This window comes from Salvia hispanica, chromosome 4 (assembly GCF_029641045.1).
Source record: "Salvia hispanica isolate PSC_SH4W2 chromosome 4, Shi_PSC_v1, whole genome shotgun sequence".
Classification (NCBI taxonomy): domain Eukaryota; kingdom Viridiplantae; phylum Streptophyta; class Magnoliopsida; order Lamiales; family Lamiaceae; genus Salvia; species Salvia hispanica.
In genome coordinates, this window is record NC_142695.1 from 32,093,892 (window position 1) to 32,120,544 (window position 26,653).

Here is a 26,653-nt window from a genome sequence, read left to right on the forward strand (position 1 = left end):
TTTTCTTCTTTTTTTAAAAGTTTTTGGAGAAAAGGGTAATTTTCACATTAAACATTATATTCTAGATATCTTGCAATTGTGATTTGAATAGTCAAATGATGGAACTTGGAAGTGATGATATTTGTACTGATACATGTTCTATTCCTTTCGATCGAGTTACTAATTAATATGATCATCAATTTCTCAACTACATTGCCACCTATATCAATACATTTACATCCCCATTAAATGCATTGCTTCAGCTCAATTTGTACCAAATATCTCACCGATTTGATGGACAATGTAAATCTACAATACAGCATACAGGTTGTAGAAGGCCATTTAAAAAAATGTATATTTATAGAAATTCTATGGGTATCAATGGGTAAATATAATGCGCTAATTATATGTAAAACCATTTAATAACTAGCAAAAACACATTCAGGACAATATAGATCACTTAAAATTGGAAATAAAGAAACTTTACTCATTAGGAATGGAATGCGTGTGTAAATGAAATGAACTTTTGATTAGAATTACAAGAAATGAAAAGAATCTTAAGTCATTTGGAATGGAATGTGTGTGTAATGAATAAAGTCATTGACTAAAATAATAAAATAAAAATAAAACGATATAATTTTTGATTCATAAACACAAGAAATGACCGTATTGATTAAAATTAAAATAAAAAAATGAAATGACATATCTTTTGAGTAATAAACAGAAGGAATGATAAGTGAAAAATAGTGTCAAAATTAAAGCCTCTTGAGTTTGAAATAACAAATGATACTGATGTGTTACACGGTAGTGAATTCAAAGGACTATGAATCTATAATGGGAAAGTATTTCATGATTATTACCCAAAACAAGATCTCAAAAATTATTATTTCTAAATTATGCATGTAATATTAAACATAATTTATTAATGTTCTACTATTTCAGCTTGTTAATAGTGAGAGTTTCCTATAACCCAACGAAATACTGACACCATAAGTAATAGTTGTAATTACTACTGCTAGCATTATTATTAATGTAAATTGATTCAATACAATAAATAACAATCATGATGGCCTAATTATGTTATTTTTCACAGAAATTGATCTAAAATATCACAAAATTACATTTTCTGTGTTATTTCCCACGTCGGGTCAATCAACTGACCAGTGTATGTGGTTTTTTATCCTACTCGAAATCAACGTGACTTTTTACATGAATTTTTATAATACTTGCCATAAACTTTAAAAATTTGTCTAAAATGTCATAAATGTTTTACAGTTGCCCTCATAAAATAAGCTTTCGACAGTAATATTGTATTTGGGTCAGGTTCGAAAATAAAGCAGAAAGTGAAGGTTGTAAAAAATACCAAAATTATGCCAAAGTTTCGGGACCAATATCTCAAACAACTGTCTTGAAATAGAAAATTCTTGATAAAATAAAATTAGTTAAATTAACCCCAATAACATGTTTAATTAATTAACCGACATTGGATATCTTAAATACAAGAAATAATTAATAAAAATGCAAACATTATTACTCGCAATTTTGCATTGAGGTGATAGATCAACATAAATTTCAATAATGGCACAAGTTAATATTGGTTTTAGCTAAGATTAAATTATGACTAAATTAATAAGTAGCTCGATGCGCAAGTTTGAGGTGAAGCCTCAATTTAATACTTCTTCCGTACTATCAAATCAGTATGCGATAAAACTAATAATTATAATAAATTGATGTGAATCTAAGTAGCACTAAAACACGTCTTTGGAGGAAGGCAAGAGAAGCGCCAAAATCGAAATTGGGGGGCTGATTCAAACCATTCTTTTCCAGTCAAAACGATGTCCAAATACTCATCTAAGACCACTATAATCTTCTTCATCGAAAGAGCTTCGTGTGAGTACTTTGTACGACTCAATCGGAGCCCAAATGAAGAAGTCATGACTGTTTTATTGCGGTTGCACCGGCGTAGTACAAACCCAGCAACCCGCCGGCCTTATTCTGGGATTTCAGCATGCATTTCCAGGGAGTCGCCGGCTTCGTACACTAACGAATCCAGCGACCCGCTGAAATTGGAACATACGCCAAATTCAACAGACGGGATTTCGAAATATCTTTGACACTCTTCCCATCCCTTCTCCCATTTTTAAATAGGGTCTTTTAAATTTGCTTTATATTGTAATAGATAATGTTATAGTTCGGTTTTGAGTGTCTCCGTAGATAGTCCCTCCCCATGTTAGGTGAGATGAATGTTTGGAAATTCCATAGCCGAGGCTATGGTTGCTTTGTGGTTAGCCTGGAGTTAGTCACTTAGTAAAAGTGGTTGCTTGCATAAAATGTGGCCAATGGTTGACATCATTTTTTTTATGGAGGTTCTTAGGTCTCCAAGTGGTCATTTCCTCACACACTTTTCTTCTATTTCTATTATCTTATCTATACAATAATTTGTTCTATATTTTGTGGGATGGAACAACTATCCTTTTTAGTGTAGTGTTGTTTTTTGTTTCTAATGTTGTACTCCCTCCGTGCGCGAATATAATTTACATTTTTGCAGTTTGGTCCATCCATAAAAAGGAGTCCTGATTCATTATTACTCAACCATCACGGAGGGAGTTAGGGATGTCAGTGCAGCCCGCAATCCGTGGGCTGGCACAAATTGCTCTCCAAATTTATAGGGTTAGGGTAGGAAATTTCCAACCCGATAAAATAACAACCCGATTAACCCGCAACCCGTTAGGGTCATAACCGAATATCCGATGGACTGACCCCGCTCTTGTCGGATATTAGAAGAGGAAGCAACAACCGTGCATGATCAAGTGAAAAAAGCAATCCGGGCATCAAGTAGGACAGGAGGGAACAAACGGGATTTGCTCAAACCGCGATATGGGAGTTCAACCCGAAAATCCGATAAAATTTCTATTGTTCTATTTCTTTAACTCCTAATTTGAAACTTCATCGGTTGTTTTTATAATATAGATAACTGAAAAATAACTTTCAATTTTATATTAAATATAATTATATTTAATTTTTTATTAATATAATAACATATAAATAAATTAGAAGTTTCAAATTCACTAAAAAATAGTACTCCATCCGTCCCAGAGAAGATGTCACACTTGGGAAATGGCACGAGATTTTAGGAAATGTTATTTTGTGTGTTAAGTGGTGAGAGAAAATATAATTTTATAATTGATGTGAGAAGGAACTTTTTCCAAAAGAGGAAATGTGACATCTTTTGTGAGACAAACTAAAAAGGAAAGTGTGACATCTTTTGTGGGACGGAGGGAGTACTATTTAAATTTCTAATCATTTTTTAACATTTCTTGAAATATATTTATATTTCATTTTGCACAAATCTCAAATATTAGTATTTGATCATGTTTATGTATGAGTTAAACCATATATATCAAATTTATCATAATTAAATGTTTTATATTTTATGAATATAATTAATTTTCATCATTATCTATTGAATTGATCTCACGTTAATTTTATAGGCAGCAACCCGATTAACCATTGGACTAGCCCGAAACACGATCTTTTAAGGTTAGGGTTGAGTTTTTATAACTCGAAAAAAAAAAACAACTCGATTAGCTTGCACCCAATTGACCCGCCCACAATCCGAGTACGGTTGGCCCGGAACTCGCTGGGCCGACCCGATTGATATCCCTAGAGCAAGTACTCTTTTTTCAAGCACCATTTTATTCATTGTCATACCATACTGCATCTAAGGACCCAGCCATTTATTGTAATGCTATATACAAGTACGTAATGATTAATCAGTGGTCCTTCCAATAACATCATATGACAATCTACAGTGACTATCTTTCAGAATAAAAACAGAGAGTAGTAAAAAAAACAACAGCAAGCAGCCAAGCATGATTGAGTATCGTGATAAATTCGCCTCTTTACTAATCTCCTCTCTCATAATCCATACAATTTCTGCTGCAACTCATTCTTTCAGCATCAGAGATGGACAAACACTTGTTTCCTCCGGCGGCATGTTTGCACTCGGATTCTTCAGCCTCGGCAGCTCCACAAATCGATACCTCGGCATATATTACAACAACATTAAACCCAACACATACGTCTGGGTTGCCAACAGAGAAGCCCCGTTGCCGACAAAATCCGGCTCATTAACAGTGACGGAGTCAGGAATTTTACTGCTTCGAAACGAAACAAACGGCACTGTTTGGTCGTCGTCATCCACAATGAGAAAAGTTCATAATCCCTCCGTAGAGTTATTAGACTCTGGGAATCTGGTGGTGAAAGATGTCGACAACGATGTACCTGATACAGCTTTCCTCTGGCAAAGCTTTGATCATCCCACCGACACGTATCTGCCTGGGATGATCAGCTTAGGGTGGGATCTCGACACGCATGTCGAGACCTACTTGTCGTCATGGCGGGCCCATGACGACCCGGGTCCAGGTGAGTTCACTGCCCACCTGGACCCGACAGGCTATCCGCAGATAGTAGTGAGGAGGGGTAAAACCGTCAAGTTCCGGCTAGGGCCGTGGAACGGGGTCCGTTTCAGCGGCTCCCCTGGGACGAGGAACAATCCGACGTTGAGGATGAACAGGGACGAGGTCAAGTACGGAGAAGACAACGTGGAAAAGTCGGTCATCGCTCGTCTCACGCTGAGCCTGGACGGCGTAGGGGTGCGGTGGATATGGAGCAACGAGAGCAAGACGTGGACGACGCACAATCTGGAGGCGGACGCGTGCGACACATACAACGCGTGTGGCGCGTACGGCATGTGCACAGCCGGAGACTCTCCCATGTGCCGGTGTATGGAGAGGTTTGTGCATAGGGATGAAGGGAATTTGTCGGTAGGGTGCCTGGCGAGGACTGCGTTGGCGTGTCGGGGAGATGTGTTCTTGAAGTACTCCGGGATTAAGCTTCCGGACGCGCGGAACACCACATATGATGAGCGGAAAATGCTGCCAGCGGATTGCGAGGCCGAGTGCTTGAAAAAGTGCTTGTGCACGGCGTACAAGCAGTTGGATATTAGGGAGGAGACGAGTGGGTGTTTGTTTTACTATGGGGAGTTGCTTGATGTTAGGACTATGCCTGTTGGTGGAGATGAGCTCTACATCAGAATTGCTTCTGCTGACTTAGGTAACAATTTATATCACAAATTCAAACCATCTCATATCGGAGAATTAGAAAATATGCAAATACGCACGCGTTGTTAGAATGAGGCCTTATGATAATATATGTGTTATGTTTGGATAGGAAAAGATGCACATCCGAAACGAGTGAAACTCGTAGTGAGTCTTGCATCGATGGCGGTGGCTGCGGTTCTTCTCTGCCTTGGCCTGATTTTCTTGTGTGTTTGGAAGAGAAAGGAGATTTCAAATCATTATAATGAAGGTATGAATATTGTGATCAACAGTTATGGGGAAAGAAAATTAAAATAATTATCATTTTGCAGGGAGATTTAGTGGAAGCTTAGGCCATGATGCAGATCTTCCATTCTTCAACTTATCATTAATCTTGAAAGCTACAGACAACTTTTCAACAGACAACAAGCTTGGGGAAGGTGGATTCGGACCTGTTTACAAGGGTGTTCTTGAAAACGGACAGGAAATCGCGGTGAAGCGCTTGTCCAAAACCTCGAAACAGGGAGTGGATGAATTGAAGAACGAAGTGATCTTGATAGCTAAACTTCAGCATCGGAATTTGGTGAGGACGTTAGGATGCTGCGCGGAGGGAGAAGAGAGCATGTTGATCTATGAATACATGCCTAACAATAGTCTTGATTTTATCTTATTTGGTAAGCCCTTTCTTGTTAATTAGAAATTGGCCATACATATATCAAAGGAGAAGATACAAGTAATGTAGCGATAAGCAATATGTTTATTACAGATGAAGCAAAAAGCATGTCTCTTGATTGGAGAAAAAGATTCAATATCATAACTGGAATTGCCAAGGGACTACTGTATCTTCATCAGGACTCGAGGCTGAGAATCATCCATCGCGACCTCAAAGCCAGCAACATATTGCTGGATAACGAGATGAACCCCAAGATATCCGACTTTGGGCTGGCCAGGAGTTTCGGTGGGAACGAGACTCAAGCTCAGACACGTAGAGTTGTTGGAACATAGTAAGAAATACATACTTTGTTTTGTACGTATTGAATGTATTAACCGTGACATTGCTAATCTGGCGGTGCAGTGGATACATGTCACCGGAATATGCAATAGACGGGATGTTCTCAATCAAATCCGACGTGTTCAGCTTCGGTGTTCTAGTGCTAGAAATTGTGAGTGGAAAAAGAAACAGAGGATTCTGCCACGAACAAAACCAAAGCAGCCTAAACCTTTTGGGATATGTAAGTATAATTAGCACTAGTGAGCCAAGTGAAGCAGTTATTGTTCGCAAATTTTATATTGCCGTAAAGAGAAAACTGAAACCACTACATAAGTCTCATAAGCATCTCCTCCTATCGCCAATTGGTTTTAGAATGGAACCATATGGATTTCTTTCGGTTTATAAGTGAAATGTGTGGTTATTAACATGCAGGCGTGGACTCTATCCAAAGAAGGAAGGTCATGCGATCTAGTGGATCCGTGTCTAGGAGGTTTGTTCGACTTGTCTGAAGCCCTACGATCCATCCAAGTGGGGCTATTGTGCGTCCAGACATGCCAGGAAGATAGGCCCAGCATGTCAGAGGTGGTTTTCATGCTTGTTAACCAGGTTGAATTGCCTGTGCCCAAACAACCCGGTTTCTTCGCCGGGAGAGATGTGGGCGCTGGCCGGAGTTACAGTAGCTCGAACGCCACTACTTCCGACAATCAAGTCACCATTACCTGGAGTCAGGGTAGATAAGAAGGGAACTGCACACTAGAGTCAAGACTCGAGTGTGTTTAGAAAGATCATGTTTTTTGTGCTCTTAGACATGTAAATGTTACTATTAAAAGTCATCACAAGAATAATGTAATTGTAAAAATCCAAGCTGTATACTTAAATATCTTTCCACTTTAGTTTTATGCACTTCGTGGAGTGGTTTTTTAAGCTCAATTTTGTCCTAGTTTACGCATGATCATAGGCTTGATTGATTTTCATCTACAAATAATTCTCTATGTGAAAACACACAAGAGTCATCTTTGAGCAGAAAACAAGAGCATATAGCTTCACTATTTGAATAGTGAAAATCAATCCTCTGGCTCTATGGGTGTCAGCATATAGATACAATCACAAAGAAATTCAAAACTTGCACCAACTAAAATGAGAAATTACCAGCTTTATCTTTATACCTCTTACACTTCCACTTCCACAATGCATTCTCAAACTTTCATTGTCAGCTATGCCTATATAACTTACAAGCCACCATATCCCCAGCAGCTCACAGCATAAAAATGAAATTTATATTCATCATAAGACGATGGCAAAAGCAAGCGTTCTAGTTTTGCATTCAACCGCAAACAAAAGGCCAAAATCAATGTTTTCACCTCATAATTCATGTGTAAGATCTGTTACTTGAATAGCATATCCTGGGAATGTAGCTCATATGATCTAACAACGAGCGAAAGTGTACGTAATTTTGTACCAGAATCTTCTGTTTCTCTGAACTTGAACATAAGTTTCCAGAAGAACATTTATCTTTCAAGAGTAGCTTACACTGACTATTGGTTAGCTTTATCAACAGATGGCGACTTGGGTTTCGTCGAACCATATTTTACTGATCTCTCTACAACTTCAGCAGAGCTAGACGCCTCCTCACGTTGTTTACGGATCTTCTCTTGGAGAGCTCGAACTCTGTCTTCAGTTTTGCGTAGAGCTCTCCACCTGTAGGTCAGCCATAAACCAAAACCTCCGTATACAAGAATATAAGAGCCCCATACGTAGGGGTAAGCCTCAACATCTTCTTTGGTTTTCCTATACCGCTCTTCAATTTTCTGTAACCACCCAACAGGCACAGGTTGCTCAGTTTCAGTATCATGTAACGTATCTTTTGTGTTTGGGTTGGTCGTCATCTTCTGCTTCGGTCTGGCATTGATATATCATAAATATTAATACTGCAATTATCCTATCACTTGATATTCACAATATCTTTTAATAGGTCCGAACCCATCAAAATTATACTCATGGGTGAAAAACTATACTCCCGCACAATAGACTAACAATTATAGAAGGAAATGAATGCATCCCAAATGGCAAATATTCTCCCCATGTTCACATGGCATAAGCATCCATGAAACAAACAACACTAACCACAGCATGCTAACAAGAAAACCAAATACACAAGTCCATAAACGTTGGAATTCTCTTTTCTAGTAAATGGACCAATCACAGATTATAAAGAACACACCAAACACACAGTCAGATTATTAAGACTATAATTTAAAGTACATTATAATTTTCCCCACACCCCCACAAAAATAGTTTCTATTATTTCATAGAAGTAATTTCAATGTGTGTGACTTCCAAAGCTTTCCAAATCAACATGTCTAACTACCCAAGCCCAAACATATAAGATGAGAGTGGATTTTCGTTTGTCAAGTGCAAGGTACTAGTAAAACAGGGGCGACCCCTCTAGAGAAATGTATCTCTCTCCTCCCTCACTCAGTGTTGTTAGGCACACACTGAGGCGATGAGGTACAAATTTGGGACGCGGGGCAAACTGGGGCTATGGCCAATGAGGTGAAAATTATCCCCCGGATCTCGCTCCCCCCTCCCAGCTTGGGTTGATTCTGGTGGAGACCCGTGCACCCTGCGGCCCAGGCGCGTTTTGAACAACAGTACCCTCACTACTCTTCTAAATCAAGTCATTGTTAATTTTAAAACACTAGTGTACTTAATAATTTGCAGGACTGTGTTTTATGGTCACTACAAATGCACTGGGCGAAGTTTGCAGGAGTCAAGAGAGCATGCTGATGAAGAGTTCAAGCCTATCTCTCAGAACTTGATTGACGGGATCAGTAATTGATTCTCATTTTTACACTTAAGTGACACATTTGTTGTCCCACTCTAAATGAAACTTTTCAAAATATAGAAACATCTATCTCTCTACTTTTTTCCTATCTCTTACTTTGTTCTCTCAACTTTACTCACAAAACAACACTACCTAAAATCACGTGCCAAATTAGAAATGTTCCACTTAGAGTGGGACGGAGTGAGTATATATCATACAAAATACTCCCCCAGCCCTCTGTAGTTGAATCACATTCCTTTTTGGATTGTTCCACTTTAACCGAGTCATTTAAAACATCTGTTAAATCTCGTACCGAAAAGAAACATCTCTACTACATGTATCTATATAACCCCTCTCTATTTAAAAACTATTGCTCATCGTGTATCAGCTATTTTTGTTCACACCGGAGATAAGATAATGCACATTACTAGTAATTTTTTTCATTCTTTGCTCACACAAATTACTAGTTTAAAATTAATGTATTGCGCCTAGCAGCGTAATAGGTTGAGAGTTTAATCATTTATTAATGACATGTGAGAGTGGTAATCCCATGTTTTGGAGCTCAGAAATACAGAAATACAACATAGTAAAACGAAATAATAAGTTCACCTTTGGTTGGCGAGGGTAAGATGCGGCTGAGACGGCGTAGCTCGCGGTGGGGCGAGCGTCGAGGTGGCCGAACTCGCGTCGGGGCTGAGCCGGAAAGAATGCGATGAGGCGACGAGAGAGTAGAGTGAATGTGAATCTGAAATTGAGCGGAGCGAATGTGATTCTGTGAATGTGCGTATGAGAGCAGAGAGCCGTGAAATTCTGATTAGGGTTTCTCCTTTAGGTGCTATGTGGGTTAGGAAAAAAAAAATCAAAAATTGAATATCCAGACCAAACCAAAATGAGATTTTGATATTTGGTTCGCTTTTTGGTTTGGTTAGATTTTAGAATAATATTTTTGGTTTTTCTGTTCGGGCAAAAAAATCCGAAATATTAAAAAATTAAATTATATTTTAATACTCCTTTCGTCCGGCATTAAGAGTCCTGGTTGACCATTTTCATCTATCTGGCATTAGGAGTCCTGGTTAGACATTTCCATAAAAAATGAAATAAAAATATTATAAAATAAAACACTAAAAAACACCAGTAAAAACACATACAAAGAATAAAGCAAATAATAATGCAAATGGGTCACATATTCCATTATCACACACTCCAATTATTACACACTCAAACTTGTTTAAAACCCGCAGCCAACTCAACCAGACTCCTAATGCCGGACGGAGGGAGTATTATATAGGGATATGATCAGTTGATATCTTTCTAAATTGATAACTGACAACTATATCAACAACGTATATTGTGGATGTCAATACAAAGACATTTGTATGTCAACTAAATATAGTTGAAATCTGACATTTAATTTTACCTGTCAACTGCATTTAGTTGACATACAAATGCCTTCGGATTGATATCTGTAACGTATGTTCTTAACATAGTTGTCAATAATCAATTTAAAAAAGTTATCCACCAAATGCCTTCGGGTTGACCCATATTACATATATATAGGGAGGGATGTATTGAGATGAAAATTATTCTTAAAGTGACAATGTACCACCAACCTCATGTTGTCATGTGGCACATTATCCTGTATTATTAGGGGCGTATCCTGCAATATTCATTAGTATGCATTTTGGATGGATTTCTACAGATTGCAAGACAGTGGATTGCAATATAGATTGTTGAGTTTTGCATTATAGACATAAAATGTTTAATTTGCATTATATATAGGGGTATGTTATGGTGACAGTATATACATTTAAAATTGCACCGGAGTTAATGCACAATATATACAGGAAGAGAGATAAGGAGAATGATAATTAAAGACTTAAAGTAATGTTAGTGGATAGTGAGACTCATATTATTATTAGTGTTTAATGAGTTATAATGGTGGATCATAATGGTATAAGTAGTAAATAAATTGATATATAAGGGTAATGAGCCGAAGATAATTTTTCATAAAATGGAAATGCTCATATTTTTATGGGACGAACGAAAATTTATAGTGCACATATTTCTATGGGACGAATAAAGTACTATTATACTCTATAGGACTGTGATCAATACCAAACCAGTCTTAAATCTTAAATGTCGAACAACATCATTATAAGATAACCTGAAGTTCATTATAATGAACTAATAAAAAACTTATTATGAACTTTTGATTTTTAAATTATGCTAGATGATTTCATTGTTTTTAAATCTTTGATTTCCCTATAATGAACTACAAATAAAGTTGTAATGAACTCCGCATTATTTTATAAGGAAGTATTTGGCGTTTAGCGTTTAAAACTAGTTTAGGTATATAATACTAGAACACATACTATATACTCTCTCAGTCCGTGAATTCCCTACAAACTTGTTTTCCTAATTTTAACGCATCTATATTGCTCATGCCAAAAAATATTTCGGTTTTGTTGGTTCCCCACAATCGGATCCTCCGAGTGGCGATCCACACTTCGAATAATTTCTCCGTTTGGGCATAGTGTAGTTATGACCGAGAGTGGCTTCGTATTCGTTCAGAGTTTCTTCTGGATTTTCTTCCTCCTTCGGGTGGGTCTCCCTAATTTGGGATAGCGATTGTGTCGAGTTACCGGACCCGCACCGAAAAGTGTGCCATAGTGGGAATCGACGAGCCTTGAGTAACCTACGTCAGGTAATATGGAGACGACACGTTGCCACCGTTGAGTAAGCTCAGCATACGATTTCAATCGTATGGTCCTTCGCCAGCCATATTTGCAAAATAAGAATGAAAGCTAGAGAGAAAATGAGTGAGATAAAGAATTTTGTGAGGAAAAAATAATTTGATGAATGAGGTGTTTAAAGATGATTTTAGGATGAGTTTTAGGATAAAAAATTGGAAAAATTTAAAAGAAATGGAAAAAATTTTAAAACTGGGGAAGAACGGTAAAAATAATGGTTATATTGAAGTGGTACAATTTTATTAATTTTATGTTTTTTCAATTTTTTTAGAAAAAATAATTTCCAACGGATTGGGGTCGCTATCTAGTCAATGCAATATCAACCCAACCAAGTAAGGTCAATCCTAATCCAATCCGAAATGGTCGGGTTCTTATCAGGACCCAACCATAAACTTCGTGAGTGTTTGCGTGAATTATCGTATAATGTCAAAAATTGGCATCCCTTCTGTTAATCTGAGTAAGTTACTATACAATTTAGTTTGACACGACTTGATAACGATCAGAACATGATGTTACATAATTAAAATTTGATATTAAACTATAAAATCTGATATCACACAATTGAAATTACTTATAACATGATTAAAACCTTAACACAGTTTAAATCGGAATAATGATAATAAAGTAAAATATATTTTTATTAATAAAAGTAATTATTATAATAATATTATTTCTTATCGGATAACAACCCAATCCGACCTAACCCGAACCCTATTCAAAATCTTCATGTTCTTATTGGGATCCGATAAGGACCCAAACCAAATAAGTTGTGACTCAAACCCATTAATTTCATGATGATTCGTATATTATAGTATTTTATCAAAAGTTGTCAGCCCTAACTAGGATTATTAAAGGATGGATCATAATGTCTATATACTATAGGGGACTGTTATATTGCTAACTCAATACTTAATTGCAAACTACAATTAAATAATAGCCCTTAGTATTGAAATCAAGGGCCTAGATCATCAGTCCCGGAATGTCAATACAATCAACAAAAAACGTAAATAAGGGTATTAAGGTCAATTTACAACAAATTAGTTATAACTAACTTTTGAAAAGTATCACATAGGGTTTTCATCTATGCAAAACTAGATTTAAATACAGAAATGCAGAATAATATCATGCGTAGGGCATTTTTAGGTCATAGCTAGTCTATTTTTAGGTCATACTAACAAATGCCACGACCGCCCTTCTAGGGTATGATAAATGCGGCCGATCGCGACCTAGGCGGACTTAAATGCAACAAAGAACATAGGCTAGGGTTTCATTAAAAGGGTTTGACCAAAGTATTTAATGAACAATTAAAATGATAAAAGTAACGGCTTAGCAATGAAATCCAATGAAGAATAGATATCAAAATTTATGCTCAAAACGACAGGGGCTTAATGTGATCCAAAATGTATCATGTCTTAATATTCTAAACAAAATGATATAGTTTCAAACTCAATCAAACGATAAGAAGTTTCATGTTTCAGCAGAAGCATCCAAGAGAAGAGTGAAGTCATGTATGGAGACACAACTACACTCGGAGTTTCAAAATGGCCATATTATTCAATTGACTTGCTCAACACCGCCAACCGTTCGTCGCCGCTCAACCTGCACATAGGGAAAATACATGCAGGGCTGAGTACTATAAAGATACTAAGTGGACTTATGCCGAAAACAGTTTTATCAAAATATTATTTATCATGCCATTTTCAAGTGTCCATCGGGATTTTATCTTTAGAAATGCCCGAGGCACCAAAATATTTCCTTAATTCAAAATCACGGTCGCGCAACCATTTTTCTCATCGAAGTTTACCATATCCTCATTCTACATGACAAGGAATGCGGCCGCAAACCAGGTCACTAGACCGGCCAACCCGTACTCCGGCACACGGTCTAACATTGGTGTACACTAATCCAAGTAGAGTTTGCGGCTCTACGAGGATCCGAATTCGATTTAATTAATAGTGGCAGAGCCACAAGGGATAGGCACGACAAGACAAACCACTGCATGACAAACACATATTTCATTCTCATCAATAAAGATTTAGGACGCTGTCCTTATTTTAAAAGAAAAGCCCACCTCGACGGATCATTATCTGTTGGGTTTCTGGGTCAACTTTCCCCCCCGACAAGTGAAGTTTATTGAAGTAGCCAAGCATGACTAGGGCATATACCCCCACGTCTTGGCCCTCTTCAAACACATCATGCCTTAAATGCTTCACAGCGATGCCAGCTCTTATCTTAGAGGACTTTTCTTCAAACCACGTGGGCTTGTTGACCAACGGCCTATTGGGTTTGTCAAACCTCTCAAGGGCATTGCCAACACTGGCCAAAACGAAGCCCTTGAGATGACATTCCGCGGTATGCCACTGATCACGAAACTCCTTGTCCTTTCCTTGTAGATGGTATGTGGGCGGACGATCCTTGCTGAGAATCAATTTCAAGTCATTGATCAAACGATCAACATCAAGTTTACTTTTCCATTCCTTAAACAATTCAGAGTCATGCTTCCTCGAACTAAGTATGGCATAGTAAATATCCCAAGTATCTATCATCTTTCGTTCAAGCTGAGAACAAATACCAATAATATAAACATGTAAAATTTCAAAGAATTGCAATAACCACAAAACAATTCATCAATTTTACATCCACAAAAATCAAGCACAAATGTTCTTCTACTAGGAAGCCGAGTCTTATTCATGCAAGAAATTCATTATTTTTACTGGCCACAATGTCGACAGATAGTCCAGAGACCATAAGAATGGCATGGCTGACTAACAATGCTAAAGCGTATAACCATAAAATTAAGCACTAAGGATTCTTTACTTGTGCGTGAACTCCTCTAAAGAAAGGTCGAACCGGACAAGCACCTCCTCCTATAGCTCCCTCTAAGCATTATTAAAATACAATCCTTATAATTTCGCAGCAATATTGCTCCGGTAAAGACCAGTCGCGATATTACCGAAAAACTAATTTTACGATTTTAATAACCTTTATCTAGAGAAGTCAAAACTTACGAACTGGTAATGTTCCTCCCGTAAAGACAGGCCGGTCACTACTTCGCACTAATACCAATTTTATGGAGGCCATATACAAACGTGTTGTAATTATCGCTTCATATTTTCTTGTTGGTGGTTTTAATAGTTTAATTATCACTTAAGCAGATAAGGCAGATATCCACATTCAAAAAATAATTAAACATGTACTAGCTATGCATGCAAGGCAATAAGTACATAGGCGATGCACGAGTTAAACTAGATTTTAACAAATAAAATCATAACTCAAATTAAATATCCATCTTTCATCAATAAAACATGTAAACACATTTACATAAGGTTCACATAAACATAATGACGAAACTTGATCATTTAATTAAGCATCTTAAAATAAATAGATAGAATTAAAATTCTATCTTCACATAAACAAGATTATCTAGACATTAAGTCCAATCTTAAACAATCATACATTATTAGTTAAAATAACGTATCTTGATTATTAGAATTACCTTTTAATACTATTAGGATTTACTTAGATAGAATTAATCCAAAACTATCCTAAAATTAATGTCTAGGTGTATATCATAAAAGATTAGCTAAGTCTCAATTTAAAATGCCCACTTGGATATATAAATCCGCATTTATCCAATCAAGACAAAATCCATTTAAAATACGCCAATTAAATTTGAGAATTAAAATTCTCATAGCTTTCAAATAAAATCACATGACAAGAAGAATCTTATTACATCTTTAATTCAAAATGATGTTTTCTAGATGAAATAAAAATTCACCTTCATCAAAATTAAAGACAAAATTCAACTTAATAATTAAGGATTTTAATAGCAAAATTAATGCTCTATGAATTTTCATACCTTTAAATCACATTTGATGTAATCTAGATGAAACAAATTCACCTTCATCAAAATTAAAGATAAAATTCAAACTAAACTAGGAATTGAATTCCAATTAAAATCCAATTAATCATTTAACACTTTAATAATTTAGGATTTAAGTAGCATGTTAATGCCAAATGAATTTTTCACTTCTTTAATTAAACCGATGTTATCTAGATGAAATAAAATTCACCTACATCATATTAAAGACAAAATTCAAACTAGGAATAGGATTCCAATTAAAATCCATCCAATTATTATACATGTAATTTTTGAAAATTTTAGAGGTTTAAAACAATTGAAAAACTCATGTCTTTTCCTTAGGTATATGTCTAGGAAATAATTCCATAACACACCAAATAAAATATAGACAATTTTCAATTAAACCTTAAAATTAAAACATGAAAGCATATTAAGAGAATATTCTTTAAATTCCATCCAATTAAGGAAAAGCCAAAAAATTAGATCAAACAAATATTGAATTTCCTTATGTTAATTACCATGATATTATCTAGATGGAAACAATCCACCAAAATCAACTAATTAACAAATTAAATCAATTATTTGACTAATTATTCAATTGGCAAAATTAAAGAAGGCAATTATTCTCTTTAAATTAGAATCTTGACTTAATTGCAAAATCATTCTAATTCCCACAAGATATTTTAATTATTCTAGGTTTAGGATTTTAAACCACAATTATAAATAGCTTGCGAGTTAAGAAACGAAACGAAAACACGAAAAACAAAGAACGAGACGACGCGACCAAAACCCTAATTAGGGTTTGGGCCGCCACCGGGCCTCGCACCAGCGGCTGCTGCCGCGTCTGACCCCGCCGCCGCCTCTGCACGTCGGGCACTGCTCCACCGTCGACCGCCACCTGGAGCCACCGCACGCCACCGCCGCCGTCGCCTGGAAACGCCGAATTTGGCCACCGCAAGCGTCGATCAGCCTCTGCAGCGACGAAGGAAGCCCACGTCGCCGGATCTTGGCAGACCCGACGCGCCTCCAGCGCCGCCGCCTCGCCGATTCGTCGCCTCCAGCGCCGTCGTCGTCAGATAGCCGCTGCAGCAGCCGCCGGAGGCCCACGCCGTCGGATCGAGATCGATCCGACGCGTCTCCGACAGCTCCGCCGCCTGCTCGCCGTCTGCCGCCTCTCCCACTGGACTGGAGCTCCCTCTGGTCGACGACCATCGCCGGCCGCCGCCCCGAGCTCCTTCTCCGTCGCGATTCCCGGTCGGCGTGAAGCTAGGGTTTTTCGAAACCCTAGTTTAATTTTTTTTTTTTTTTTTTTTTTTGTTTTTCGATTTTTTTAAATTAACTCGATTCATCGCGGTCGCTACGCTTGACCGCGATCTTAAATCTTAATTAATCGTTTCTTAATTTGTAACAATCTTTTATGTTCAACACATATGCATATTTCAACATCTAGCTTTAAGCAATTTAAATAGATCTAGCATATTAAGAACATAAAACTATAGATCTAATGAATACTTGCTTAGATCTAGAATATTCTTGTGAAAAACTTGAATAAAATCCAAGATTCATAATATTCTTTCATCGATCCAAGTATTCAATCATGGACCACTTTATTTCTTGATTCAAAAACATATATTCACTTAAACACATACATATATGTAATCAACAAACATATAATCTAGTACATATTACTTAGAATATATAGATCTAATGATGTTCATCATAGTTCTAGAATATTTTTGTGAAAAACTTGAATAAAAGATTCATAATATTCTTTCATCAATCTAGAACATCATATCATAGATTCAAAAATAAAATCAAGAAAAACATAGATCCAACACATATTGTATTATTTTCGAAAATCCCAAGTTTTTACACTACAATTTTCGAAAAATTCAATTAATCAAATACATAATCAGAGCCTAAAAAATTGGCTCTGATACCAGTTGTTGGGACTACCGCAGCGGAAGACACGGAAACCAAACAGGTCCTAGAACGGATCTATTTAGGTGATTATGCATTCGACTCCAATTTCATGCAATTAACATAGATCTATAGATATAACATCAAATAAACACATAATCATGCATATTCGATGTAGATTCGATTGTTACCTCATAATCCATCATTGGATTGACGTTGCTAGTTGCACCACCCGGAGATCCTTGGTTTATCGACCACGAATCTTCCGTACTATTCCCTCGTCCTTGATTCTCCATCCGTGTGGGCGGATCTTAGAAAACCAATTAAATAACTTTGAATGGATCTAGGGAAACCCAATACAAACACCAAATTGTCTAGATCTAATCCTATGAATTAGGATAGATCAAGAACAATAATCAAAACCCTAATTATCCCACAACTATGGCTCGAAAATCGAGACCAAGAGGAAGAGGAAGGAGGCGCCGATTTCTAGGCACTAGGGTTAGGGTTTTGTGTTGTCTTGGATTGTATGCTAGGGTTTCCCTTTCATTCATTATTTATAGTGGACCTTATTGGGCTAGTAAGGGGATCCATGGAATGACTTAAGTGTTGGGCTCACCCATTAGATAAATTACTAATTAAATCAAATGACCCATGATTTAATATATTATCAATGGAATATTATTTTGTTCCACTAAAGAATAATATTGCACTCCCACTTAAATCACCAAATTACAAATAACTTGGGTCCATTTTATTTTATAATATTTCCCGCGTTTAAGATTATCTTGATCCGTCAATTTAATTCTTTTGTCTGCTATGTGACTAGAATTAAATTAATTCTCCAAAGAGTTTTTCTAGTTTGAAACTTTATTTATTATTCGTGGAATAAATTCCAACTGCGCAGTTTTCTGAATAATAAATTCCTCTTTCAAACACCTCTTGGGGATCACCCCTTAGGGATTTAATAATACCACACTGGGCACGCGAATTCTATGAAATAATATTCCAATACCTTCATGTTATTCAATTACTACCACCCAAGATATTATGAACTTGAGTTACGTACAAACTCTCACATATTGATAAGTCAAAGTGGCGTTTGATTGAATAAACAATATTGATATTAATATCATAGACTAGAAAATACTAAACTTTCTTGAAATATATTCTTTCAGTAGATAGCAATAAAGAATACATTTCGGATTTGATCCTTTCAGTGCTTTACCACACCGGTGTTACTAATCTCATCTTAGGTAAGAGAGAATTATCACAAACACCGCAACCGTTCCAATAGGTAGCCAAAGCCTATCTAGGTTGTGAATACGTTTTTCTTCTTACTAGATCTGGCCAAGTCCCCTACTGGAAAACTCATGAGGAGATTCATCGAATTTCCCTACTTGACCTTCTTAGTAAAAAGCCTTGGACTTGTTTATCATATTTCAATAATAAACCATTTATATTATATTATTTATTCTCATAAATAGGTAAACAAGTGGATGTGGCGTTTCTCGTATACATGCACAAGCTGACTGTACAAAGGCATGTACGCTCGAAGCATCTTTTAGTATACAAACCCCAACAACAAGTTCCTCTGATTTTAGGCAGAAATTTTCTAGGCACATGCAAAGCTCTTATTAATGTAGGTAGAAGAGAAATCACAATAAGTAACCATGGAGGAAAGTCGACCTACAACATCGAAAGCGCGATGCTTAAGTATGAAGAGGCGAAACAAGCTAAGATGGAGCATGATTGCAGGGAGGTCATGGTGACCGATTTGTCTAAGCCTTATGGTCCATTTGGAGGGGAAGATCTTTCTAACCCTACTATTTTCATTGTTAACACTTTACCTCAAGCTCCTAAAAAGGGTGAGCCTAATCCTACTAAGCCTACCTTGCAGGAAAAGCCCAATAGAAAGAAGAGGAAGAAGACTCCACCTCAAGATGACCCCGAAATCTACGTGATCAAAACCTCGAATGGAAAATTCAAATGGTGGAAGAAAGTTCTCAACAAGTTAGTTCCATTCGCGGTGGCAGAGACTAAGATTGTTGGTACAAAGGCATCCCAAAGGAATCCTCACGATGGGGGATAACTCATGAACTTCAAAGAACGTCAAGCTAAAAACGAAAAACAAGCGCTTGTTAGGAGGCAACCCAAGCATTTTTGACAGTTTTTGTTTAAATTCTTAAGTATTTTTGGTTTTGGTTTAATTTTCTGCTTTGAAATTTTTTTCACAGGTTCTGACCTCTACGTGGCGACCGCCGCATGCGCACAACAGCGGTCCGCCACCTGCTCGCTGGAACAATCTGACGATGTGCGGCGACCGCCGGACAGGCCGCGGTGGACCGCCACCTGAGAACAGTTCCCAGTGCGATTTTTTGAATTTTAAGAATTTTCGCCCCGTCGAGCCTCGATGCGAAATTTTTCAAGGTATGTTTTCTTTTTAGTAGTTTACTCACGTCCCAACCAACTCTCCAAACTTATCTTACACTTTGTTGTAAATAAGTTTGGGGGGATGAAGTGGTGGACCGTGAGTTTAGGTTTTTGTTTTAGGGTTTTCTTTTTTATTTAAGTTTTTGCTTTTGTTTTTCAAAACCCCGTAGGAGAATTTTGAATCCATGTCGTGAACTTAACATGAAGAACTTAGAAACACGCATGCTTAGGGACACACTTTAGACCGAGTTGTCGATGATATTACATTCCATCTATGTTTAAGTATGGCTTGACGTTTTGATTTGATGGTTTGGTGAAAAGGTGCATAATTAGTGAATTGTTTGTTCGCCTTGATTCATGCTTATACCTTGTGACGATTTGAGCCTTAATTTCATTCTTGTGTGATTTATCTGCATTCGTGTATATGTTTCTAGAACTTGCTCATAGTCTTGCCTAAGTTTACATAGTGTTTAAGTTGATTTAAGAGGATGATTGGCCATCTTTTCTTAGCCTACTATTATCCAAAATTTTCGACCCTCTCAATATTTCAAAAAAATTTCCCTTTGGAGCCAATTTTGAGCCTTTAAGCCTTTTCTTTGGAAAGCCAAATAATTGAGGACAATTCCTTGGGTTAGTTAGCTTTTGTTATCTTCTTTTGTAAAGGAATTGGAGAGATAAAGAGGAAAGTATAAAAAGTAGTGTGCTTAGTGTGATTAAAGTACAAGTTGTGAAATAGAAAAATTCGAAATATGTGTGCTTGATCTTAGATAAGATGCCTATTAAAAAAGAGAGAGAGAAAAGAAAAGAAAAAGTTGTGAAAGGTTGTGAAAGTGAGTTGAAGAAAGAAAGTGTCTTGGGTTTTAGAAAAGTGGAGTCACTTTAACTCTACTTGGGATATTTTATTTTTAGTCACTTTTTAGCCAAATATTTCTCACCTACCAAAGAGCCTACATTACAACCAATGATAAAGACCTTTCGGACTTTTGATGCTTAATCACATCTAGTAGAGGAGGGATTAGACTTTGAGCAAGCCTATGGTAAACTTTGCATGATGCATGATTTGAGTGTTTATACGCATTACCTTTATACACTTTGAGAGTGAGAGAACACTTCCCATCTTTGGAAGTTTGCCACATGTGAGTGCGTGAATTCAATGTGTTTCACGAGTTAGTAATGAAAGTGCACTAATAAGCCTTGCTTGATTTGATTGCGTTAATTCATGCTTAATCTATTCTTTCATCTTTTGAGGCAGTTATGACGTCTAGTCCTTGTGCATTCCGTGCATCTATTTTTTTTGTTCGAGGACAAACAAAAATGTAAGTTTGGGGGAGTTGATACGCTCGGATTTTGCACTGTATTAAGGCCATTATTTGGTCCATTTTTTTATGTCAAAGTCACTCTACACGTCCATTATTTGCATATTTTATCTATTTTAGTATTTTGACATGTTTTGTGAGAAATGTGCATAATTGAGCCGAAAAAGGGAGCCAAAACGCAAAGTCTGAAAATATGGAGTTAGACGGCGACCGGCGACCGCCGGCGCCTGGCGGTCAGAGCAGTGCAGCGGTCCGCCTCGGAAAATTACACTTGGAAGAGAGTCTCTCCCGACGACCGCCGGAAGTCATGCGGCGGTCCTCCGCCGAAGGAACAGAGACTCTGGACTCCAACGCGGCGACCGCCGACCAAGGTGCGGGCGGCGAATCCGAATTGCCCTAGATCTGCTCCAAGATTTCCCATATTTTGAAGATCTTTTCCTTCTACAACAAGGATTGGCTTTCCCCTATAAATAAGACCTCAAGCTTCATCAAAAGAGAGAGCTTCTACTTGCAAAATAATTCACAGAGATCAAAAGCTAGAGTACTTCAATTGTGCAAGGATTTGGAGAAGGATTTCAAGATCATCAAGAACGGCAAGGATTCAACCTACGGGTTTTATTTTCTTTAGTTTTATATTCAAATTGTTTTCCCTTCAATCTATGTGTTTAGCTTATTCCATTATGTGTAACTAAACTCATAGGATTCTAGGGATGTGTTAGTAACGACTTTGGTTATACAATTCCTTTTTCTATTTAATATCAGTTTTGTTTTTACTTTGTTTCTTCCCTAAGTTAATCTTGATGCTTTATGATTGAGTGACACAATCGTGCATGATTTAATATAACTTGCTTCATAACTGTGAGAGAGTTCTAGTGAGTTAGATCTACTTAGTAGACGCTACAGTTAGCTTCCTTTAAAACGGCACTGTTAATTGAGAGTGAGGACTTTTCAAGGGTCTTAGGAGCTTTTTGGAGTTACGTGTTAGGATTGACAACCCTAATCTTGTAATCAACGTTTGTATCGCATGAGCATAAGCTAGGCGACTCGTCCTATCAAAGTAATAACTGTGCTAGGGTATTATAGTTTGGAATTTGTATGACCATAACTGTGAACGCACATCCCTGGAATTCTCTTATCTCTATTGTTTATCTTCGTGTTTTAATTGCATCTAGTTGTTATTTGCTTTCTATTGTTTTTAGTTTTCAAAAAGTTTTCAAAATCTTTCGTTCTTCCAGATAGTAATTGAGTCTTAGTAGAAAATAGACACTCTGTGTTTTCCTTCCTCGTGTTCGATATCCGGTATTGACCTTTGGCTATACTATTTCTATTCTGTATACTTGCAGGTATTAATAGTGCTAAAAAATAGTGCATCACACGCACACACACCGAGGCGCGCACACACACGCACGATCCTCACACACACACACATGCATCTCATTCATCAATTGGTTTCCTGTAACATCCCTAACCCGAAACTTGCATTAATTTGCATATTATCATATTATATTGGCATTGCATATTAATTGTCATTTATACTAAATTGATACTGAGTGTGTTATAGAGGATATATTAGTTGTTAAGATGATACTAGAATATATTTATTGTTGTGATGACTCAGTATAGTCGAATATATAGATAGCTTTGATTTACGGAAATAATTATAATGGTATTTTAAGTACAAATTAGTATATATATAAATTAGGTAAGTAAAATGTGTGTATGTGCATGTGTACCATATAGTACTAGTATTTATCTACGTACGTGTATATATATATTACAAATGATAGTATTTCTAAATCAACATAATATAAATAATGGTAGTATCATGTATATATGTAACACCCCAACTTTTTCCATTCCTTTTCAGTTGTTCCCGAAAGAACGTCGAATTTTAAGTCGATTTTAGCTTTGGTTTCACTTAGTCAATAGATGGAAAATAATATACACATTTGGGCCTATTAGATTTATTCCTTTTCATGTCCAATTATTCTTCTTGAGGAGCCCACTTATTTTTCTTGAGTCCATTGAGGGTTCACACCTTGCAAAGGAATTAAACGCAGATTACTACTCCCTTTGTTGTTCCACAAATTTTAGCAACACCAACAAAATAGGAATGAACGTTAGACAGGATCCAGTATATATCAGAGCTCAACCGATTCCACGATCTCCACGTTTTTCATCAGTTCCAATCGATTCCAACAAAAATCGAGAGTTAGAAAATAGATAAAAGAGAGAGTGCGCGAATTAATAAGAAGAAAGTGAGAAAGAAGATGGGTTTCTCCGAATTTGGAAACGGGAGATAGGAAATGCAGCGACAGACAAATCGCCGTTTTCACGGCGTTGGTGGAGCTGCGCGCGACGGAGGGAGACTCAGCGGCAGCGACAGGAATGAGAATTCGGTTTAGTTCTGTTTCGGGGATTTCAGTTTTGATTGTGAGATATCAGACAGATGTGAATCACAGTTAGTTTCTGAACTGAGTAGATGAGAGAAAGATGCCATACTGATTTGGTTGTGGATTTGAAAGGAGAGAGAGAGAGTGCAGAGATTAAGAGAAAACCGAGTGCATAGAAACGAAATTTGGGATAGGTTGAGCAACGAGGAAGAGATCGGCGCTGACCGAGACGATGCGGGACTGAACGGCGAACTGGACAGCGGCGTTTGCGACAGGATACCAGTCAGTGGCGGCGGTTGCCGGCGACAGCCAGAAACGGAGATGGAGAGAGGTCGAATGAGGGTTGGGACAACCAAGTTCCAGCAAGGACGACGGTGGCAGCAGCTCCGTCTAGAGGAGCTGCTCGACGGCGAGCTCACCGTCACTGGACTGCAGTGACGGTGGAGTTCGCGAGCTGGCGACATCAGCGGCGGATCTGGTCCGAGTTGGAGCCACCCAGCCGCGCACTAAGTTGCATAGGAGACGGCGGCGAGACCCCTGGAATGACGATGGCTGACGGTGACTGAGAGTTTCCAGAGAGAGAAAGATAGTCGATGACGGTGCTGAATCGTAGAGAGAAAAATGAGAGTAGCAATCTGAGATTTCCAGTGGAGAAGGAATGGGAAGAGGGAAAGAGTTGCCGTCAAAATTTGAGAAAGAAGTAGACGTAGAGGAAGAGTTGCATGTGCTATGAATTTTTGAACTTGAGAAAGAGACAGAGAGTAGGCGATTGAAGGGAGAAAGAGAGAGAATGACTGAGGAAGGAATTGAGCACTTTCAAATCCTATATCTGAAATTTACGTAATGAGAAAAGAAAAGATCTTGTTTATTTGAGTTGGTCTGGAACTTGAATACAAGAATGTCAAGAGCTCACACAGAGTCAATAGAAGGATGAATACGATGTGCTAGAGTATAAAATTTCCTAAGGGATATTGAAGGGTAAGATTTATACATGCATACTTTGTCTAAATTAAATTTATTGTTCTTAAAGTCTAATTTTAGCATATTATGTTCTTTCGAAAAGAGGATGATTTTGCATGCTATTTGAGAACGGATAGAGAGACGAGTTGAGGATTTTAAGCGAATGAGGTGGGCTTTCTTTTTAAATAAGGACTATGTCCTAAGTATGTTTATTTTTAAATGGTGCAAAATATGTTGTCATGCCATATTTTTATGTTGATGTGGGACCTATCTGAAGTGGCTATGCCATGTATTGTTAACGAATTCGGGTCCCAGTAGGGCCGCAAACCCTGCTCGGACTGGTGTACACCCAGTAGATCGTGCGCTATCTCTTTGAGTTGGCCGGTCTAGTGACTTGGAATGTGGCCACATTCCTTGTCATGTAGTTCAGATATGGTATGGTGATGTTGATGATGTTGAGGTTGATGGTGATGATGATGTTGGTGAAATGTTTTAGTGACTCGGGCCCCTTTCAAAGTTAAAACCCCGAGGTCACTCGTTAATGGCATGATAAATAATTTTTATAAAAATGTTTTCGGCATGAGATTAAAGAGGATATGTGACAGTCTTGCTCTGGATCTGATATACAATGGCAAAAGACCTACGGGTCATATACAACATAATAGACCTACGGGTCAATACAAAGAGCAAAGAGGGACCTTCGTGGAAAGGTCAAATCAAAGAGGGGCCTTCGTGGAAAGGTCAAAATATGCAAAGAGAGGCTTTCGTGGAAAGGTCAAATCAAAGAGGGACCTTCGTGGAAAGGTCAAATAAATATAAGGGACCTACGGGTCGTATACAATGGAAATCCCGGGCAGATACCAGGCTTGATGTGTCACAGAATAATAAAAAGAATGGAGAGGCATATGCATATGAATGTTAAATTGTTTATGATATTTATTACTTCTGGTGATATATGTTGGTGAATGAATGTATTTGAGATTTGTATGTGGAATTAAAGGTGAAAATTTATATACACTAAGTTGTGGCTCATATAAACCACTAATATTTTTTTTGGAATAAGATATCAATGATTCGTGGGTTGATGTGAGTTACAGTTATTATAAGGGTCGGCGGCTGACGCATTTTGGCAACCTTCTCCTCCTCATCATTTTTGCATGTGGATAAATGTGTAGTATATAGAGTGGTGAGAGGGTCCCACTGCTTTTTAGAATGTTTGAAATATGTACTTGATAAAGGTTGATTTTTGAAATTATATAATATGTGTGCTTTTGAAAATTTGAATTTATTTATAGTAAGTGTATAAGTCATAAGGGTTGAGGTGTGACATTTCCCCTTTTCACTCGATCTATATGCATGAGGGTTCAAGAACACCGATTAATCGGTTAGATGAGAAAAGATAGATCAAAATACCCCTTCTTGATAAAAACGATCAGTAGAAACAAAGTAAAATCTTGATTCTTCAATAATTCTTGAGGCTTGCACTTGAATTCTTCTCAAAAGATGAAGAATTCTTGGAGAAAAATAGAAGAAAAATTGAAAGAGAGTGGGAGAGAAAGTGGCGTGAACTTCAAGAGTTAGGGAGGCCTGATTTTTTATTTAGGTCTAGGGTTTCACTCTTATAGAGTGCAAAATATAATATCTTTAATTAAATAAATTAAAGATTTGAGAAGATTTGGAAGAGGGAGTTGGCGTGATTTTTAAGGAGAAATAAGGAGGAAATTCAACATCTAGGCTATTTAATTAGCCTATGATTTAATTTGGTATTTCACGGAGTAGAATAAAATATCACGGAGCAGAATAAAATAATAAATCCCACTATTAAAATAAGGAGTAGGCGATTTCTGCCTATTAAGTTATGCTTAGGATTAATTTAGATTGTCACGGAGTAGAATAAAATAATAATTATCCCAATAACAGTAGGAAAGTGGCGTGATTTGAGTCTCTCCCACAAGGAATCAAATTCAAATCCTAATTTAAATAGGATATGGCAAGACCTCCTTAGATATGGTAAGATATGCTAGGATATTTGAATTTATTCATGGAAGGGAATAAATAAGGAATCTAATAATATAATAAAATAATTCTTTCTCCCATAAATAGGAGATTTTCGAAATCTCCATGTA

The 26,653-nt window shown here is 37.2% G+C and overlaps 2 protein-coding genes across 3 annotated transcripts; one reads left to right on the forward strand and one right to left on the reverse strand.

The window, feature by feature from the left end:
• The first annotated feature begins 3,811 nt into the window (after nt 1–3,811).
• On the forward strand, nt 3,812–6,993 carry LOC125194161 (G-type lectin S-receptor-like serine/threonine-protein kinase At4g27290). Of its 2 annotated transcripts, none has more exons than XM_048092227.2 (6): nt 3,812–5,094; nt 5,212–5,349; nt 5,411–5,752; nt 5,821–6,082; nt 6,154–6,310; nt 6,502–6,993. In XM_048092227.2, exons 1-6 carry the CDS (start codon nt 3,852–3,854, stop codon nt 6,805–6,807), a joined length of 2,448 nt encoding a protein of 815 aa, XP_047948184.1. In that variant the 5' UTR covers nt 3,812–3,851; the 3' UTR covers nt 6,808–6,993. The 2 variants fall into 2 exon arrangements, with proteins under 2 accessions (XP_047948184.1, XP_047948185.1); XM_048092228.2 differs by having other exon boundaries at nt 3,814–5,094; nt 5,845–6,082.
• A 209-nt stretch (nt 6,994–7,202) lies between these two features.
• Nucleotides 7,203–9,739, reverse strand: LOC125194162 (uncharacterized). Its single transcript, XM_048092229.2, has 2 exons — nt 9,503–9,739; nt 7,203–7,968 (listed from the first exon to the last, which is right to left on the reverse strand). Exon 2 carries the CDS (start codon nt 7,953–7,955, stop codon nt 7,605–7,607), a length of 351 nt encoding a protein of 116 aa, XP_047948186.1. The 5' UTR covers nt 7,956–7,968; nt 9,503–9,739; the 3' UTR covers nt 7,203–7,604.
• Nucleotides 9,740–26,653: the final 16,914 nt, after the last annotated feature.

What these genes read in the sequence shown, in the direction of transcription:
- LOC125194161 (XM_048092227.2), top strand. Translation starts at nt 3,852, where the DNA reads ATGATTGAGTATCGTGATAAATTCGCCTCTTTACTAATCTCCTCTCTC. An exon ending in TTCAAATCATTATAATGAAG is followed by an intron (nt 5,350 to 5,410) that starts GTATGAATATTG and finishes ATCATTTTGCAG; the next exon opens with GGAGATTTAGTGGAAGCTTA. An exon ending in GCCTAAACCTTTTGGGATAT is followed by an intron (nt 6,311 to 6,501) that starts GTAAGTATAATT and finishes ATTAACATGCAG; the next exon opens with GCGTGGACTCTATCCAAAGA.
- LOC125194162 (XM_048092229.2), bottom strand. Translation starts at nt 7,955, where the DNA reads ATGACGACCAACCCAAACACAAAAGATACGTTACATGATACTGAAACT.